General features: G+C 42.4%; 1 protein-coding gene across 1 annotated transcript; it reads right to left on the minus strand.

The window, feature by feature from the left end:
* Positions 1-8,190: 8,190 nt before the first annotated feature.
* Positions 8,191-16,095, minus strand: prelid1b (PRELI domain containing 1b). Its single transcript, XM_080741305.1, has 6 exons — positions 16,048-16,095; positions 15,136-15,360; positions 14,386-14,611; positions 12,575-12,688; positions 11,763-11,841; positions 8,191-9,290 (listed from the first exon to the last, which is right to left on the minus strand). Exons 2-6 carry the CDS (start codon positions 15,225-15,227, stop codon positions 9,184-9,186), a joined length of 618 nt encoding a protein of 205 aa, XP_080597431.1. The 5' UTR covers positions 15,228-15,360; positions 16,048-16,095; the 3' UTR covers positions 8,191-9,183.
* Between the last annotated feature and the right edge of the window lie 1,499 nt (positions 16,096-17,594).

A 17,594-nucleotide genomic window follows, 5' to 3' on the forward strand; every position in this document is an offset into this window, starting at 1 on the left:
AAAGGAGATCTATTATTTTCACAAATTTTGAAACCTTTTGTCTCTAAAATAGGGATTGATTTTTTATTTTTATTTTTTTGTATTATCATTTATTGATCAGTTTGATTAACTGTTGCACTGCTATATGAATGGACTTTGAGGCAGCTCAATGTAGATATTACATGATGTAGGCTATAAGTGAGCTTAAAGTTCACATGCAGTGTTGGATTGAGATACAAAAGGAATCAAATAGATTCCTGGAAGGAAAAACTAATTTGCAGTAATGAGAAGGACACACACACACACACAAACACGCACGCACGCACACACACACACACACACACACACACACACACACACACACAAACACACACACACACACACACACACACACACACACACACACACACACACACACACACACACACACACACACCACAGAGAAAGGTGCAACACTGCAGTGTGTGTGTGTGTGTGTGTGTGTGTGTGTGTGTGTGTGTGTGTGTGTGTGTGTGTGTGTGTGTGTGTGTGTGTGTGTGTGTGTGTGCGTGCATGCGTGCGTGCCTGCGTGACAGCAGATAGCCTACTGTCCCACACAGAACGATGCCGGGGACCCAAACACACGCGCACAGGCCAAGTTATGCTGCTGCAATGCTGCATGCACGCACGTACACACACACACACACACACACACACACACACACACACACACACACACACACACACACACACACACACACACGCACACGCATGCACACGCATGCACACGCGCGCACAAACACTACGACACGAACACGCACGCGCTACATTGCATTATAACGGAACCGTCCAACGTTGCGGGCTGGCTGCAAAAGCGTGTTGATTTATAAAGGCGTCCTTTGGATGCAAAGAACGTCGGAGAATCATCAGAGGCATTTGTAGTGTCAACTCGCCGACAGAGCTCTGAAAATAGCCGACGCGTTGTGAGCTTGTAAATCGGCTATTTTGCCAGAACCGACGGATGATAATGATGAACACAAACAGAACGGTAGCCTACCTTTCTCATAATTGATCCTCTGGCAGGGATGGATGGATGGACGGACGGATATGGAGGCCCCCGCTGTCTGTCTAATAGATGAGCCTACACAGCCTGTCTGTCTGCTGTGTGTGCTGTCTGCTGGCTATCTGTCTGTCTGGATGTCTGTCAGTCAGTGTCAGTCTGTCGGTCCCCCGTGTGTGATCCAGGGTCCCGATCGTCTCTCATCTTGTCCCCTCTCCTCCTCCTTGCCTCGGTGTCGGTGTTGCGACCCCTCCTCGCCAGCCCCCCCTCAGCCTTTCTCTCTCTCTCTCTCTCTCTCTCTCTCTCTCTCTCTCTCTCTCTCTCTCTAACCACCACCATGAACACAGCAGCAAGCAGTGTCAAGTCACTCCGCAAAAACCCCTCAACGCCGCCAAGGTCTGATCCCTTCAAAATAAAGTCCAACCATTAAGCAAAGACCACTGCACAAGCAACTGATGAACTGTCAATCAATCATGAACTCCTCCTATGTCATGTTTTAAAAGAGTAGTCCATTGAAAGAATGTATTGAATTTAAGGGTTATAGCCAGGGATGATAACCTAATCAGCAGTGAAATAGATAAATGATGGTATTTACAATCTGATCCATATGCTCAGCCCTGCACCAATCAAAGTCACTGGATTGGTCTAAAGATGGGGACTCTTGGGAGTTAAGATTTCAGAATCCCAACAAAAGACAATGGTGTCTACATGACAAAACAGAGACACCGGTGTCTACTGTCTACATATTGACAAGTCAGCTGGGGCATTAAGGCCACTGTGGCCTTTAAGGTCATGCCAGTTTGAGGGGCACAAGGCCAAACTGAGGGGCAACGGCGGCCATCACAATTACTGGACAGTCATAGAATGTTCTTGTTTAAGATCATGGTGCATTAGCCTACTAATTAGTAATTACCTTTTTTTTTTTCTTTTTTTTTCTTACTGTGTGGAACTACCGGGTCAGCCGTCTAGAACTCTCTCTCTCTCTCTTGCATATAGAGGCAAACCTTTCCAGTGAAAAAATGACTACAAAGTAATCAAAAAAGTCAACCAACGAATTTGTTTCTTGCAGAGGGTCGCCCCACTGTAAATAACAATACACAGAAGACTCTAGGAGGTGCACTCATTCTAGCCCTCCTTTATTATTTATTTATTCCTCCTTTATTATTCGCCCCCTCTATTGATGCACCTTCTCTTTATTGGTACTGTACTGCTCTTGTCTTTGTTTTTGTTTTTTTCCCTCTTATATCTTTTCTTACGTCTCTGTAACTTTGTAAATAACTGTATACTGCTGTGCTACTTCTGGACAACTGAATTTCCCCCTTGGGATAATAAAGGTATATCTATCTATCTATCTATCTATCCTTGACTATGGAGTCCATATGGTATCGTGATGCCCCAAATGCCTTAAAATCAAAGCTCCAAACAGCCCAAAACAAACTGATGGATCACTTTTTGTATTTGTCGCATTCCTAAGATTAGTGAATATTTGATTATAGTACCCACATTGATTCTGGATGGGGGGTGTGTGTGTGTGTGTGTGTGTGTGTGTGTGTGTGTGTGTTCAGCCACATGCACACACACACACAGACAGACAGACATAAAAGGGGGCTTGAGCCCCTGCCCCTTTATCCGTCTGTAAAAAGTGCCCTCTCCAGACCATGAATGCAGTTATGGTGAAGGAAATGCAAATGCCCTCTTTCCATGCCATACCTGAAGGCAGGATTCAATATGAATATGCTTCAGTGTGGTATCAAGCACTGAAAATATTAGCCCCTGCTTCTCTAACATTCTATGCTTGTCGTCTGTGTGTGTGTGTGTGTGTGTGTGTGTGTGTGTGTGTGTGTGTGTGTGTGTGTGTGTGTGTGTGTGTGTGTGTGTGTGTGTGCGTGTGTGCGTGCGTGCGTGCGTGTCTGTCTGTCTGCCTGTTTCAACAGTGGAGGCAAGGTGCAACATCCAGTTGCCTTTAGAAGCATGAATCAACGATGTTGCTTTTATTCTGAAAGCTCCATGGAAGCGGTGATGTTGTGTGGATTTAAATAGCATTCTAACAGACCTACTGTCTCTGCTACTGCAACAATCGACAGTGTTTTCTGCTGGAACTACAAACCACTTGTAGAGGGGAAAATAACTCACTTTATAATAATAACGATCTCAACATGCGTTTATATCATGATACACAAGCAGTCTGTTACACTATGTATTTAGATAGCCTGTCATTTGTACGTTTTAATACATTAACATAGAAGATAGGCCTATTTAGAGATTATGATAACCAACAGTTTTTCCACATCGGCATCGAACTACCAATACATCTGGATTTTTATATTGAATATATATGTATTTGTATTTGTAACGGGGGGGGGGGGGGGGGGGGGGGGGGGCACTTGGACGTGATTGGCCTGAGGTGAAGTGCTGTCAACCAATCAGCCTGCGAGTTTGGATACGCGCTGCGGGAGGCTGCGGCTCCTAGCAACAAGAGACCAGATGTATTTATTTATTTATTTACTCTGCAGAATTGATTATTACTGCATTTTCTAAGCGGAATTAAACATTTTGACATGATGATATATAGCCTATATATCTTTAAACCAAATGTATGAATCTTACCAATCTGTAGGCTATGTATATTTTAGATTAAAAAGCTTATTGTTTAAAATGTTCAATGAATCTCAATCTCAATATTTATCTGAAATATGAAATACGTACTGTTAAAGTAGTAAAATACAGAAGGCTACATACAGTATCGTCTACACATATTAGCTAAAATAAACACAATTTATTTGATGGCATTGCCATATACAGTACATTCATGCTTTTTTAAATTAATTTATTGTGTTTGTCCCAGATTGTCACCATGAACCCTGAACTTGTATCTTCAACATTACCAGTTTGAAGTTCTATTGAACAGAGTGGTTTACTGGTCAACTCCTAGTATAACAAGACTGTGGTTGTACTGATCAGCAGTACAACAGTAGGAGACTGTGGTTGTACTGGTCAGCTCCCGGTACAACAGATTGTGGTTGTACTGGTCAGCTCCACAGTACAACAGTATAGTCTATGGTTGTAGGCTACTGGTCAGCTCCACAGTACAACAGTATAGTCTATGGTTGTACTGGTCAGCTCCACAGTACAACAGTAGTAGGCCTAGACTGGTTGGTAACAAATCTGTTGGCCCTCTCGGCCGTTCACCCACGGCCGTTCCGCCGGTCTCACACTCACCGCGCTGACCGCTTGGTGGGGCTGTACTGTACTTAACTGTACAAAAGTACAATTTTGAGGTATTTTTATTTTACTTTACTTGAGTATTTCCAATTTGCAATACATTAACTTCGACTCCACTAAATCTCGGATCCAAATATTGTACTTTTACTCCACTCTATTTAAAAACGTATAGGTTTTAATGTTATGTTTTAACATTACGCCAGATAGATGCCCTGGGCGAACGGCCAGGAGGGCGAACAGCGTGGTATTCGACAGGTTGTACTACTTAGCTCCCAGTACAACAGTATAGACTGTGGTTGTACTGGTCAGCTCCCAGTACAACAGTATACGCTGTGGTTGTACTGGTCAGCGCCCAGTACAACAGTATACACTGTGGTTGTACTGGTAGGCTCCCATGCAGTACAACAGTATAGTCTGTGGTTGTACTGGTCAGCTCCCAGTACAACAGTATAGTCTGTGGTTGTACTGGTCAGCTCCCAGTACAACAGTATAGACTGTGGTTGTACTGGTCAGCTCCCAGTACAACAGTATAGACTGTGGTTGTACTGGTCAGCTCCCAGTACAACAGTATAGTCTGTGGTTGTACTGGTCAGCTCCCAGTACAACAGTATAGACTGTGGTTGTACTGGTCAGCTCCCAGTACAACAGTATAGACTGTGGTTGTACTGGTCAGCTCCCAGTATAACAGTATAGACTGTGGTTGTACTGGTCAGCTCCCAGTGGCCAACAAGTCAAATTCAATAGCTATGACTGAAGAAGCGTGCTGCATTCCAACAGGTTAAAGGCCAATTTCTATTCAATAACTTAGAAACTAGATAGCCGCTAAGCCGGGCCAAACTAGACTTTAGGTTTTTCAGGGACGAAGCAACCAGGTCTAGGCCTATCAGTGCAAAGAGTGGTAGAGTAGAATACAAGTTTGAATACAGCAGCTGTACCATGACAATGTTGAAGTAGCAATAAATAAACTAGAAATACTGTTCCTTCGAAACAGTGTGGGCTCGATTCCAACCCAACAAATAGGATACTTTAAGGTACTGTAAGGTACAGTACCTTACAGTATTGTACTGTACCTTACTATACTGTACTGCACCTTACTGTACTGTACTGTACTGTACTGTACTGTACTGTACTGTAACTTACTGTACTTTACTGTACTCTACTGTACTGTACTTTACTGTATTCTACTGTAACTTACTGTACTTTACTGTACTCTACTGTACCTTACTGTACTGTACTCTACTGTACCTTACTGTACTGTACTGTACCTTACTGTACTATACTATACTGTACCGTACTGTACCTTACTGTACTGTACTCTACTGTACCTTACTATACTGTACTTTACTGTACTCTACTGTACTTTACTGTACTCCACTGTACCTTACTGTACTTTATTCTACTTTACTGTACTTTATTGTACTTTACTGTACTCTACTGTACCTTACTGTACTGTATTGTACTTTACTGTACCTTACTGTACTGTACTCTACTGTACCTTTCTGTACTGTACCTTTCTGTACCTTACTGTACTTTACTGTACTCTACTGAACCTTACTGTACTTTTACTGTACTCTACTGAACCTTACTGTACTGTACATATTCTATGTGTTCTAGATCTACATTTTTGATTCTGTGTTTGGGAACCAGCAACTGTCAAATGGACTCCAACTGTAGTGGAGTATATTGAGTGCATATACTGTAGGCTAACAATCCCAGATCACATCTGTCCTCCACTATGTCTATAACCAAGGCGTTCTTCTATGTGGCCACTCCAGACTGAGGAGTGGAGCATGGCTTTTATTGTGTTTGTGGATCTGACTTGGAAATGCATTGGTTTTGATATCTCCCTGACAACCAACAACAACCACTAATATGGCTGACTGTCCCTGCGGGCTCTAGGATATATGGCTATGGGATTTACATCCCATCGCCCGGACTTGATTCTTGATCACAGCTGTGTAATCAGTAGAGTGGAGAGGGACATTTATTTATAGTTTTAACTATAACTATAGTTTTATACATCACACAGCTTAGACATTTGGATCAAATCAGAGAGCAGACCTGTGTGAACGCAATGATATAGATAGCATATCTGAAGTGTGAACACTGCAGCCACAGCGCCTTAACATAAACATGGGTCTATTATCCTTCTCTCCACTCTACTAAACCCATTGGAAATGCATTGGGTGCTTAAAGTTAAACATTTTTATTTTTTTATATTTATACTACAAAACATTTCAAAACCAAAAGTACAAGCACACGTGTCCTCAGTAAGCTGAACACATAAAAATTTGAATGGTGTTGAAAGGTGTAAGCGTTTAAGAGATGAAGCGCGCCAAAGTTTTGAGGAGATACACATATAGCTATAAATAAATAATGAAGATAACATACGTGTGCTCGCCTTGCAGGCGAGCCCACAATAATAACTAGATACTGTAGGTGCAATTCTGAGAAATTGCAAGTGTGGTTGCACTGATGCGAGTCGCAAAGAATCCACTGGGAACTGAATTCTATCTTACCATTTATATTATATATTGTGTCAAAAGCTTAACTTTTCTGCAAAAGTTCACTTTTCTGGCAAAAAAAAAAGAACAAAAGAGAGAGAGAGAGAGAGAGAGAGAGAGAGAGAGAGAGAGAGAGAGAGAGAGAGAGTTCTAGAACAACAGTGTGTTGCCTATAGCAACCACACTAATAAGAAACAAAAACACATTTCTGACAGTAGGAAAATTAGTAGTTATTTATGCTGAGACAAACTCGTTGAATATATCAACAACCTTGCTGATCAATTGAAGCAACAGCAAAGGCCAATCTACAAGCTTACGTGTTGCGCTGCAATTTGGCAACAGCAGCCAGAGGCTATTGGTATTTGGGGCTCCTTGGCATTGAAACGTTTGGGAACTCCTGTTGCAGTAGTGAACTGAATCCAGTCCAGAATTGTTAGGATTCCCAGCATCTGGATTTACAATGTTTAGACAATATAATAAAAAAGAAATTATATTAAAACAAAGAACAAGTTTTGTTATTTCATATCATATGAATAAATATCTGATTAACAGTCACAATAGAGCATTATTTCCACATAAAAAAATAAACAGACATTTCTTTTTTGCAGAATAACATTTAAAATATAGGCCTACAGTAAAACAGGGATAGGGGTGCCATCTGGTGGTCAACCAGTTAGTGCAATGACCAATCTACTACTACTTATTCATCATAATGAAAATGCTGCAGAAAAATGCTAAGACGTAATAATAATAACAGTAATAAATACAGGAATAGAAATTATCCGAACATTAAATAACAGAAAATGTTACAATAAATGATATTAAAAGAATACATTTTACAGAAAGAAAATATAAACACATCGTAAAGTATCAAAAATATCTAAGTAGCAGGTTATTAACAAGAGACAGTAATAACAACAAATACCAGTAAGACTCCCTAATCGGGAGATAAGCGACCGTAGGTCACTTATCTCCACAAATAGGGCAAAAATGTGTTTTTCCAAAATCTTCCTGATCCATGTTGATGACATGAGTGTAGACATAGTGTGTAGTGAGTTTCGTGATTTTAGGGCAAAATCTGTAGGAGCAGTGTCCAAAAATGTGTTTTAAAAATCGGCCTGAAGGTGGCGCTAGAAGAGGGGCATGTGAGAAATGAGGGGTGGGGTCTCCGCGTTGCCTTGGCGGACGAATAGGTACCGGGCCCGGCTCTCCCGGACGCTCCTAGCCCGAGTTACGGCATTTTATGTGAGCTGCAGTGGAGGGGGTCCTCCACTGGGGGCACCACCACTTTTGCATCCGTTCTGGAGCAGCAGGAGTGGGTGGTCCCCAGGAATTCCCCGTGAGCAGCCCCGTTGGGGTGGTCATTTGGTCATTTTTGCACATGTGGTCATTTTTTACACCTGGGGGTCCCCCAGGGACCTGGGGGTCCCTGGAGCTCCGGGGGTCCTTGGAGGTTGTAGTTTGGCAGGTAAGGAGTGTGTGTGCAAAATTTGGCATGGATGGGGGCAACGGTTGTGGAGATATGAGCAGGACAAAAGTGTGACGTGTGACTGACGGACTGACTCACTCACGGACAGCCCGTGGAGGTTTTGGTAGTAAATGCGACCTACGGTCGCAATCAACAATACATATGAATGGTTATACTGAGATGAATAAACATCACCACGCTTTTAAGGAAAAGTCAGCTCTATGAAGAAATGTACACAGTGGTGGAAAGTAACTACTGTAAACACTTTTACCTAAGTACTGTACTCAAGTACAATTATGAGTTATTTTTACTTTACTTGAGTAGGCCGTTTTTCAATACTTAATACTTCTACTCCATTCTTTTTTTTCTTTTCTTTTTTATCCCACGGTTTTGCAACCCATTTTCTCACCCAGTGCCAACTACCTAACCTGTATTCCAGGTTTCTGTGCATCTGGTTTGTCCAATGGAATTGTATGTTCATGTCAAGTAAAATAAACAGAAAATAAAAAAGGTTTTTACGGAAAAATAAAATGCAAAATAAAATAGATTCACAATATTCACATTTCTACACGGAGAGCAGACTGCTTTTTCTGCATAAAATGATAATGGTAAATGGTAAATGGTGCATTTATATAGCGCTTTTATCCAAAGCGCTTTACAGAGATTGTGCATTACATTCACCCATTCACGCACACATTCATACACCGGTGGCGGAGGAAACCATGCAAGGCACCAACCTGCTCACCGGGAGCAATGTGGGGTTCAGAGTCTTGCCCAAGGACCCTTCGACATTAACTCAGGGGGAGCCCGGATTCGAACTGGGAACCCTTCGTGCTCTAATAACGGTTTCTCTACCCCTGAGCTATGCCACCCCAAATGATAATCATTTGTTTATGTAAAGTAACCGTTTTTAAAATATTACTGTTGGTTTATAAAGCATTGAATGGTTTACCGTCCAAACTCATTTCTGATCAAATAAACTGCTGGGGCTTCTGGGTAGTGGCTGTGGGCGTATTCTGCGGCTTGGACTTCTCTGAGGACTCCCCCTGGTCGCCATGGAGATGAGAGGGGGGCTGAGCTGTGGAGGGGAGGAGAAGAGAGATGAGGAGAGGAGAGGAGTTGAACATACCTCTCCCAAGTAGAAATTCTATGTGGCTAATCTTTCTGGCGCAGTTCAGGCCAAAGGTAGCCTAGTTCCAGACCCTGAATCGCTAGCCACACCCCTTTAATTTTTTTGTTTCGGCGATTATGTCAATAAGCCCTTTTGCAAATCCCGCCCCATTCTGCCCTGTTACTATGATAGGACATTTGACCCTGGGCAGATTGTTTTTATAGTGGCAGTGAATGGGATTTTTTTTTTCCTTCATAGCCTCATTACAGCTATATAAAGTACCAAAGGAAAAACATCTAGGTGATATTAATAAAAAGGGAAGACAAAGGTACAGTAGTTACATTGCAAAACAGGGGGTTTACCCGAAAATATATGTTTTAATTTGTTTAATCCCAGTGGGACAGAATCCTCTTTGCAGATTCTTTTATAGTGGTAGTGGATGGGATTTTTTTTCCCTTCATAGCCTCATTACAGCTATATAAAGTACCACAAAAAACACATCTACGTGATATTAATAAAAAGGGAAGAAAAAGGTACAGTAATTACATAGCAAAACAGTAGTTTTCCCCCCGAAAATAAATGTTTTAATTAGTTTAATCCTCTGGATCAGAAAGAGAATAGACCGCGCATTGCATCCTGGGTAGGAAGAGGACAGAACTATAATCCTAACCTCACATAATAGGCTGGCTTTTCGTAATTCTGCCCATTTAAAATATATGTACCCAATCGTGACTCTTAGACCATTGATATGGTCCATGTGAACTAGTTTGTTGAAGCTTATTCATTATGATGAGCGAGATCACGGCCGAGATCGCGGCCGTACCGGGCGATCGCCGTGTCGCGCACTGCGGACAGTTTTGAAAGCCACATTTAACATTCTCCACTGCACAAACTCCACCCCCGATAGCCAAAAAGTGAATGTTTTTTTCTGGTTGGCCAGTCAGGGAGTCTCAGGGACCAATCAGAAGGCTGACAAACGGTCTATTCAGGCTGAGTGTCAGGCTAGGCCAAAGGTGGTACTGCAGCTGAAAATGCTCTGAGAGCCATTAAAAAAATGAGAGAGGCTCTCTATTCAGGAGTGGTAATTTAGCCTCAAGCCTTTTGAAAAACGTTTTTGGGACATAAACAATATGACATAAATACTTTTTAAATGCATGGTGTATCACCTTTAACAAAGCAGAGGGGAGCCGGCCGACTTTGAAGATTCCGACATTTTCAAATACAGAGTGAATTCCCCAGGTTAGTATAACGGTAATCAAGAAATAAATTGCAAGACTCCATTTTGGAAGAAGCAAGATGTGATAATTTCCCAAACTATTTAGCCTAATTATTATACATAAGAGAAAAGCGTATCTGGGTATTGAAAACCTCAAGGGATGCGTCCATGACGTACCATGCGGCCACTTAAAATTACATTTTCCAATGCTAGCACTTTTGAATTATGGTATGTTGAGGGTTGTATATTGCGATGGCAGTTTTATCACATTAAAAAGGAAAATCTAACAAATGGGACACATTATTAGAACACAAATAAAATCCCTACAACCTCTGTATTCAACCAGTGAAATTACAGTATTTTACGATGCCTCTCATAAGGATTGCATTGACAGACAGTAAGCAGTACACCGTTCTCCCTTACCCAAAGTGGGTTAGGGTTAGGGTGAACTCTTTTCAGCCAGCAGGTGTCCTACAAGACCATAGGATCAATAGAAGAGCAAATAAATTAGATCACCTGCAACCACTGCAGCTGTGTTGGTTAGATTGAGTGGGTAAAATCTAATTATTAGCGCACGTCTGTCCGCAGTCTGTCTGCAGTACTCTGACGTCATAGTACTGACATCACAGACTGTCCCGGACACGTACGGAACACCATGTATGGGCATAAAGATCTTCTTTCGTGTGTCATCGTCCTTGATAATTGGTTGGCGATCTGCCCAACGGGCACAACAACATGGAACACCAAATATGGACATAAAGATCTTGTATGGGCATAAAGATCTTCTTTCGTGTATCATCGTCCTTGATGATTGGTTGGCGATCTGCCCAAAGGGCACAACAACATGGAACACCAAATATGGACATAAAGATCTGCCCAACACCCTATTTGCCCCCCCCCCCCTGGGCAGAAGACTAGTAATACTTTATTAATCAATGACATAACTTGTGTTCCGTCTTTCGTCATCGTGCTCCGTTGTCCCCCAGGTCCACCTGGGGACTTCCTGGAAGAGCTGGCAGAGGTGACACCTCTCTCATTCTACTGTCTCTGATTTCAACCTACTAGTATGTGTGTATGTGTGTGTGTGTGTGTGTGTGTGTGTGTGTGTGTGTGTGTGTGTGTGTGTGTGTGTGTGTGTGTGTGTGTGTGTGTGTGTGTGTGTGTGCGCGCGTGTGTGCGTGCGTGCGTGCGTGTGCGTGCGTGCGTGCGTGTGCATGTCATACTGTGCATTTTGGACAGGGCGTGCTCGAGTCCCTTCATGGCTTTAGTCTGATTACTTCTGAACCTAGCCAGACCAAACTCCTGGTAGAGAGAGAGAGAGAAAGAGACAAGAGAGAGAGGAGAGGAGGTTCAAAGACAGACAAATGATAGAGATCTAATAATTCACTAGACAAATTAACTGTCAATAAGTGTGTAATTAAAAAATGGCAGGCAAGTGAATCTACCAATTGACCACAATATTTTTATTTGGGTTCTTGATTTCTTCCATTGTCAGTTGTGTGTTGCTTCTGTCTGCCTTCTCTGAACCTCCCTGCCTAAGCAGGTCTCCAGACTGCCACCAACAATGTGCCAGTTAACATTGTATTTGTGCAATTGCATGATTATCATTAGCCTGGTCTGTCCCTGCTGCATGTACAGTACATCATCAGTGCGCATGTACTTGTGTGAGTAGATGAAAAAAACGTAACCATCCTAACCTTCAAAGTGACTGATGCAACGCCATTCAATTTAGCTAAATCACTGGTGCACATACAAGACACAAGTTTTTTAAATTGAGTTGAATTGCATTCACATGCTTCACTAGATTTAATTTGATCAGTTTGTGTGCGAGAGCACAATACATATACACCAACTATGTAGTACGGATTCACGTTCAAAAGAACCAACAGCCAAACAGATCTACTTCATTATTTGCAGGCAACACAGTCTTACAGCGACAATACTGCACCAGTGCTACCAGTGGAAAACTTAGTGTGGACTGTGGAGCCATGTCTGATCTGAAATAACTAATGTGTGTTTGTGTGCATGTGTGTACCTGTATAGGTCTAGCCAGTCCATAGACACCAGATGAGATCCAGGCTTCTCTTCTGAGTTTGGTCCAACATGGTCGCTCTGCGTGCATCTCGAACAAACACCTCTCTATGATAGTCTGAATATAATGACATCTTTGTAAGCATTGATATTCAATATGCTTCATCAACATGAATCGTTCTTGTATCAAAGCTCCACTGTCAAATGTGTGGATGCTTAAGCCAATTAGTAACGTTAACTGAGATGAATATGTATTGATCATTAGTCCTACGGATAAACACATGGAGATATGGCTGGTAAACACTGGATTATTGCTTCATGAAAACATTAATGATAGGACAACCAATAAGTGATAACTTCGAATATTTACAAACTACAGTAGATCAAGAAAACAGTATCAGTTACTTTTAATGTAATTATATGGAAATTAAAATGAGAAAAGTTCTGAAAAGGTGACTGTCTGACAGCTCACCCGCACTGCCCGGGAGCGAGGACGCGATGTCCAGCGAAATACTGTCTGCATATGGAGCGTCGGCCCTTTGTTAGCCTCCTGGTTGGTCCCTGACTGACGAACCAGCAGGCTCTATCTGCCTTGTCCCGCCCTGGTTCCGCCTTTTTTATGTTGAATTAGCTAAAACATAATTTTTGGAGAAATAAAAACATTTAAAAACATGCTGATTCACTATGCTGCCACTGAGCAGCTCCAATTAACTGAAACAACGTTTGAAATTAGAATTGAGCACACAGAATAACAATATGAAGCAACTGAATTAACATGGCAGTGGATGGAATGTCCCACTGAATGTCCCACCAAGACACAGCAACCAATGGGTGTGGAGAGGGGCAGGACAATGGGCGGGACTTGACAAAGGGTGAATTGCGTTGCGACGTAGCCTGAACCAACTAGTAAGGCGTCTCAGGGCGACAAGCGCCATGTCTTGGCCATCTGGCCAGTGATGTATCGGAACCAGTAACCCATATACTGTATAGAGACCCCTAGTACCCATATAAGGAGATCCATGTACTGTATATGGAGATATGCTGTGAGATATTCGTTATGTGAAAGTCCTATGATGTCTATGACATCTGACATCATACCCTTTTATGCCCATACATGGAGATCCCTGTGTAGAACCAGCCACACAGATGTGAGCTGTCTTGGCCATCAGTCTTGGAGATGTATGGATTCTGTAATTGTTAGTGTGGTATGTGGCCGATGTGGCCTCCATATATGGGCCTTCCCATGTGAAGTCCTGTTAGATATGGCTTAATATTGATGACATCAGGGAACTCCATATATGGGCATAAGGGGATTCTGTTAGTGACATCACAGTGAAGCCAGAGCTTGATGTCATTTTAATATAGGATTGTCTACTCTGTCGAACACACTTTCAATATAGTAGCCGCCTAAAATAGGGTATCTTCAACAGGGTGTCCGGGACCCTAGGGGGTCCTCAGAGTTACTACAGGGGGTCCTCCAAATCTCCAAAAATAGCAGATCAGCTATTTTCGGCAAAAGAGGTTTGGTGTAGAGGGGAAAAAGAAGTACAGAGTAAAAGGTCAAGTGTATTAGGTAATGACGGCTCAAGTGGTTAAATATCTGAAAACACAAATTGACATGAATCCAAAATACACTGATGATTGTGCTGCCGAAACAATGAAACTATATGGAATCTATGAACACGTTGTGGGGGTCCCTTCTTCATCTCTCGCTCTGAAAACATTGGAGACCCCTGGCCTAAAAGGTCTGGCTGATGTGTGTGTGTGTGTGTGTGTGTGTGTGTGTGTGTGTGTGTGTGTTTGTGGGTGCGTTACCATCAGTGTGTTATGGTTGATATTAAACGTCTTGGTGATGAGTGTTTGTGTTTGTGGGTCCACAATGGAATCTTCCACAATGTAGACGTTCTTGGCCAGTTGGGCAGGGAACACACGCTCCGCCCATCGAGGGAGACGATTGGTCTTCGTCAGCAGTCGTCGCGACAACAGCCGGTTGCTAGGGGTGACCTCACGATACAGGACGTCCTCGGTGAGAACGTGAGTGCTGTGGACACACACACACACACACACACACACACACACACACAATTTGGCTCTATATTACACAGCACATTGTACAGCGTTCTTTGTTTATTACTGTATTTTCATGAGTAAGAAGTCGGTTGTAGAAGTCTTGATCTCAATTATTTTTTTCCATAGATTCATACTACTTAAGCCCTATCTTATACATAGTTCTATGGTAGTCAAAAAACACAATATTAGCAACACTTCACTAATGACACCTTCTTCTCAAAAGCAACCACTCACTATATGTTATACTACTACTGCTATATATACATACCGATTCAAACAAAATCTACTTCTGTCCATGACTCCACTGCAACAGCCACAGGCCTGAGGGGTGCTTTTTTCTAGTATTTAATTATCTTAGAAAACACAGAACGCGTTCTGATGTGATGTTTTCTGTTGTGTACACGGTGCGACAACTCAAGAAAGTGTCCAGCCAGTATGTGTGTGTGTGTGTGTGTGTGTGTGTGTGTGTGTGTGTGCCTGACTGCAACTTTATACCTGAAGGGATTAGGGTATCGTTGCCAGAAGGCAGACAGGACATGCTGCCAGGGACTCCTGATGTCTGTCTCACTGTAGAAATACCTGCCCATGTTCACACACACACACACACACACACACACACACACACACACACACACACACACACACACACACACACACACACACACACAGGCCCTGATACTATGGGACGCTGAGGTTCCTCAAGGCACCTTCATTCAGGAACTACAGAGGAGAGAGAGAGAGAGAGAGAGAGAGAGAGAGAGAGAGAGAGAGAGAGAGAGAGAGAGAGAGAGAGAGATGCAGACAGACAGATTGTGTTTGTTCAGTACAGGGCTCTCCCAATCGCTCCAGCTGCCTAAACAGAAAATACAGGTCAGAGAGCTCTTGACATGTTCTTAACAGTCCCCATTGGCCCCCTGCTCGATGCCCTCTTATTTTATTTTATTCTTTCTCAAAACAAACTATAATAATGGAGTTTTGCACAAAAACTAAATTCACACAATTTTTACACCACAAAAGCTTTGTGTTGTGCTCTCTCCAGCACTTAAATAAATACCTTCCACCACATTTAACTGCATGCTGACAGACTACACTTATGTCTTTAAATGCAACTTTTTTGCTGCAGAAACCCACGACGCACAGATCAGCCATAATTATATTACTGCAGAATCTATGACAGATGATAGAGGGATATCAGATCAGTATGTATCTGCACCATTTGTTTACATTCTAGCTACCGTTAGCATCCATTAGCCAACGCAATAGAAACGCAGGTTAAAGTTATATCTGCTAAGCTACTAACGCCATGCATAGAAACGCAGTTAGCCGCTGTGCTACCGCCATGGAAACTCAGGTTAAAGTTAGCTGCTTAGCAACCGAGTAACGAATGACCGCCTCACACAACATTACCACATCATCATCATCATCATCATCATCTTCATCATACCGGGGTTCTTCGTCCCCCATCGATCCCAGCATCCGTGTGTGTGTGTGTGTGTGTGTGTGTGCGTGCGTGCGCGCGCGTGCGTGCGTGTTGGTGTACTAACACCGTCATGCCACGAGGGGTCGTCTTCGACCCATTTAACATACCGGTATTTATTAGAAGTTTGCATAGGGAAAGGTAGTTCCATGACTACAGTTCACTGACTGGTACAAGGTCAACTAAAAACTAGAAACTCATGTAATTCCACTGAGATCCTTCTCTTTAACTCATGATATAACATTGATTGCATTACAGACAGATTAGCCTTACATGTATGTTGTGATGTCTATATATCGGACCAGTTACCCATAGCCTATATGGAGACCCCTGGTACTATGGAGATCCATGTACTGTATATGGAGGTATGCTGTGAGAGCACAAACATGCTTACTCAGTTATTCGTTATGTGAAAATCCTATGATGTCTATGACATCTGACATCATACCCTTTAATGCCCATACATGGAGATCCCTGTCTGTAGAACCAGCCGTTTGTGTGGTATGTGGCCGATGTGGCCTCCATATATGGGCATTCCCATATGAAGTCCTGTTTAGATATGGGCTTAATATTGATGACATCAGGGAACTCCATATAAGGGCATAAAGGGATTCTGTTAGTGTGACTGTGACATCAGAGCATGATATCAGAGCAACAAACCCATAGAACCACAGTGTCAGGCGTGACAGACAGATAAACACATACAGACAAGCTGTGACCGTTCACATACTAAATACTCATGACAATCATACAGTATGAGTGTCCGCATGAGTGTCAGTATGAGCACGAGACTAAAGTCATACAAGACTGACGTCACCACAGCTGATGTCACGGACAGGCCAACACAAGGAGATCTGCACCTGTGTCGTGTTTGGTGCGATTTTTATTCACAGAATACAGCATTATTATGAGTTAATATGCAGTATTTAACAAATACTGTAAAAGTTAACCAAACCATTCCATGTCTAAAATCAACCACAATAATTCTCTGAGCGGTGCTAACGGCTCCTATGTCTGGCTTTGTGTGTCAGCACAGATTGGTGTGTAGGAGCACAGATCTCCATTCATGAGCTGCGTCTCAAGTTCTTAAATTAGATCCTATTTCCCACACTTCTTTCCTATTTCCTTGTATGTTAGTACCGCCAACTAACAATAGAGCGATCCTGCAAGGGAGCTGGCCCTATCACCTGTGATGTTGCCATCAGAAATGGGACATCTTCTCTATTTCCTTAATGGGAGGGACTAACATACAAGCAAGGAAATCGGAAATAGGATTTGACCTGAGACGCAGCTACGGAGATGGCTTTGTGTGTATGAGCACGGATCTCCATGTACAGTATGAAGATAACTATATTACATTTTAAAGTAGTGATATTACTTTGTGTGTATGAGCACAGATTTTTTTAATTATGGGTGATGTGTTTGTTTTATCATACGGTTTCTCTTTTTTAATCTTATGTTTTCTGTTTTTTAAATA

This window comes from Nannobrachium achirus, assembly GCF_963921795.1.
Source record: "Nannobrachium achirus genome assembly, chromosome: 14".
In the NCBI taxonomy this organism is placed as follows: Eukaryota; Metazoa; Chordata; class Actinopteri; order Myctophiformes; family Myctophidae; genus Nannobrachium; species Nannobrachium achirus.

Excerpts from the sequence above, each read along its gene's own strand:
- prelid1b (XM_080741305.1), bottom strand. The coding sequence starts at position 15,227 with ATGGGCAGGTATTTCTACAGTGAGACAGACATCAGGAGTCCCTGGCAG. Across the intron at positions 14,612-15,135 it reads CGATACCCTAATCCCTTCAG|CACTCACGTTCTCACCGAGG; the intron begins GTATAAAGTTGC and ends GTGTGTCCACAG. Across the intron at positions 11,842-12,574 it reads GACTGGCTAGACCTATACAG|GAGTTTGGTCTGGCTAGGTT; the intron begins GTACACACATGC and ends TCTCTCTACCAG.